The sequence below is a fragment of the Gadus morhua genome, unplaced genomic scaffold (assembly GCF_902167405.1).
Source record: "Gadus morhua unplaced genomic scaffold, gadMor3.0, whole genome shotgun sequence".
NCBI lineage: Eukaryota > Metazoa > Chordata > Actinopteri > Gadiformes > Gadidae > Gadus > Gadus morhua.
This window is the reverse complement of record NW_021964074.1, coordinates 1824-2500: the sequence shown is the minus strand read 5'-3', so window position 1 is coordinate 2500 and position 677 is coordinate 1824. Positions and strand designations below refer to the sequence as shown.

The 677-nt window shown below is 41.2% G+C and overlaps 1 protein-coding gene across 1 annotated transcript in view; it reads left to right on the top strand.

The window, feature by feature from the left end:
* LOC115539000 (aryl hydrocarbon receptor) overlaps nt 1-457 on the top strand; it is a gene marked incomplete at its 3' end in the record, with an annotated part of 538 nt that extends 81 nt beyond the window's left edge. The window contains 1 exon segment of the mRNA XM_030350198.1: nt 1-457. This exon segment is cut by the window's left edge and continues 81 nt beyond it. Within this exon segment, the coding sequence (XP_030206058.1) occupies nt 399-457 (59 nt within the window).
* Between the last annotated feature and the right edge of the window lie 220 nt (nt 458-677).

Here is a 677-nt window from a genome sequence, read left to right as displayed (position 1 = left end):
GTTCCGAAAAGCGATCACTTTACATCCAACCAAAAAGTGACTCTGAATAACGAGGCAGTGTTGTTTATACCGGGGCTGGACACAGGCTGATTACAAAAGGGAGAAAACTTTGCGCAAGATACCCATCGGCAATCACGCTGTGCAGCTCTATTGAAGGAAAAAACTCTCCAAAACTTCCTTCCATCCCACGAGTTTCACCCGCACATCGATCAAGGTCAATTGTGACTGCTGGGGAACTGTCAATGCCTTACGGATTGTGTACTGGCATAATTAACTTTGCCTTTCGAGGGATCCTTTAAATTATGGCTGTGTAGGCTACTGTAATCACATGGATAAATCCCCTCTATTACAGACTGGATTTTACTTTCTTGTCATTGAACAATAAGCCGAGTGACACCATGTTGGGTAACGCTGGGACTTACGCTATGAAGAAGCGGAAGAAGCCCGTTCAAAAACCGTAAGTTTTGCTTAAATTCTTCATCGATTTGACCAACATGGTGTTTGACAAAAACTTTGGAGTCGATATGATGAGTTGCAGTTTGTGTAGTTTAATGTGTTTACGGTTGTTGCTCGGTTCCATAATCGCAACGTGTTACACAGCTTTGTATGTTATAGTCATTACCATGTTATGAATATCCAACAATAGCCTATATCTAGTTTATAGTGGTAATATTAGT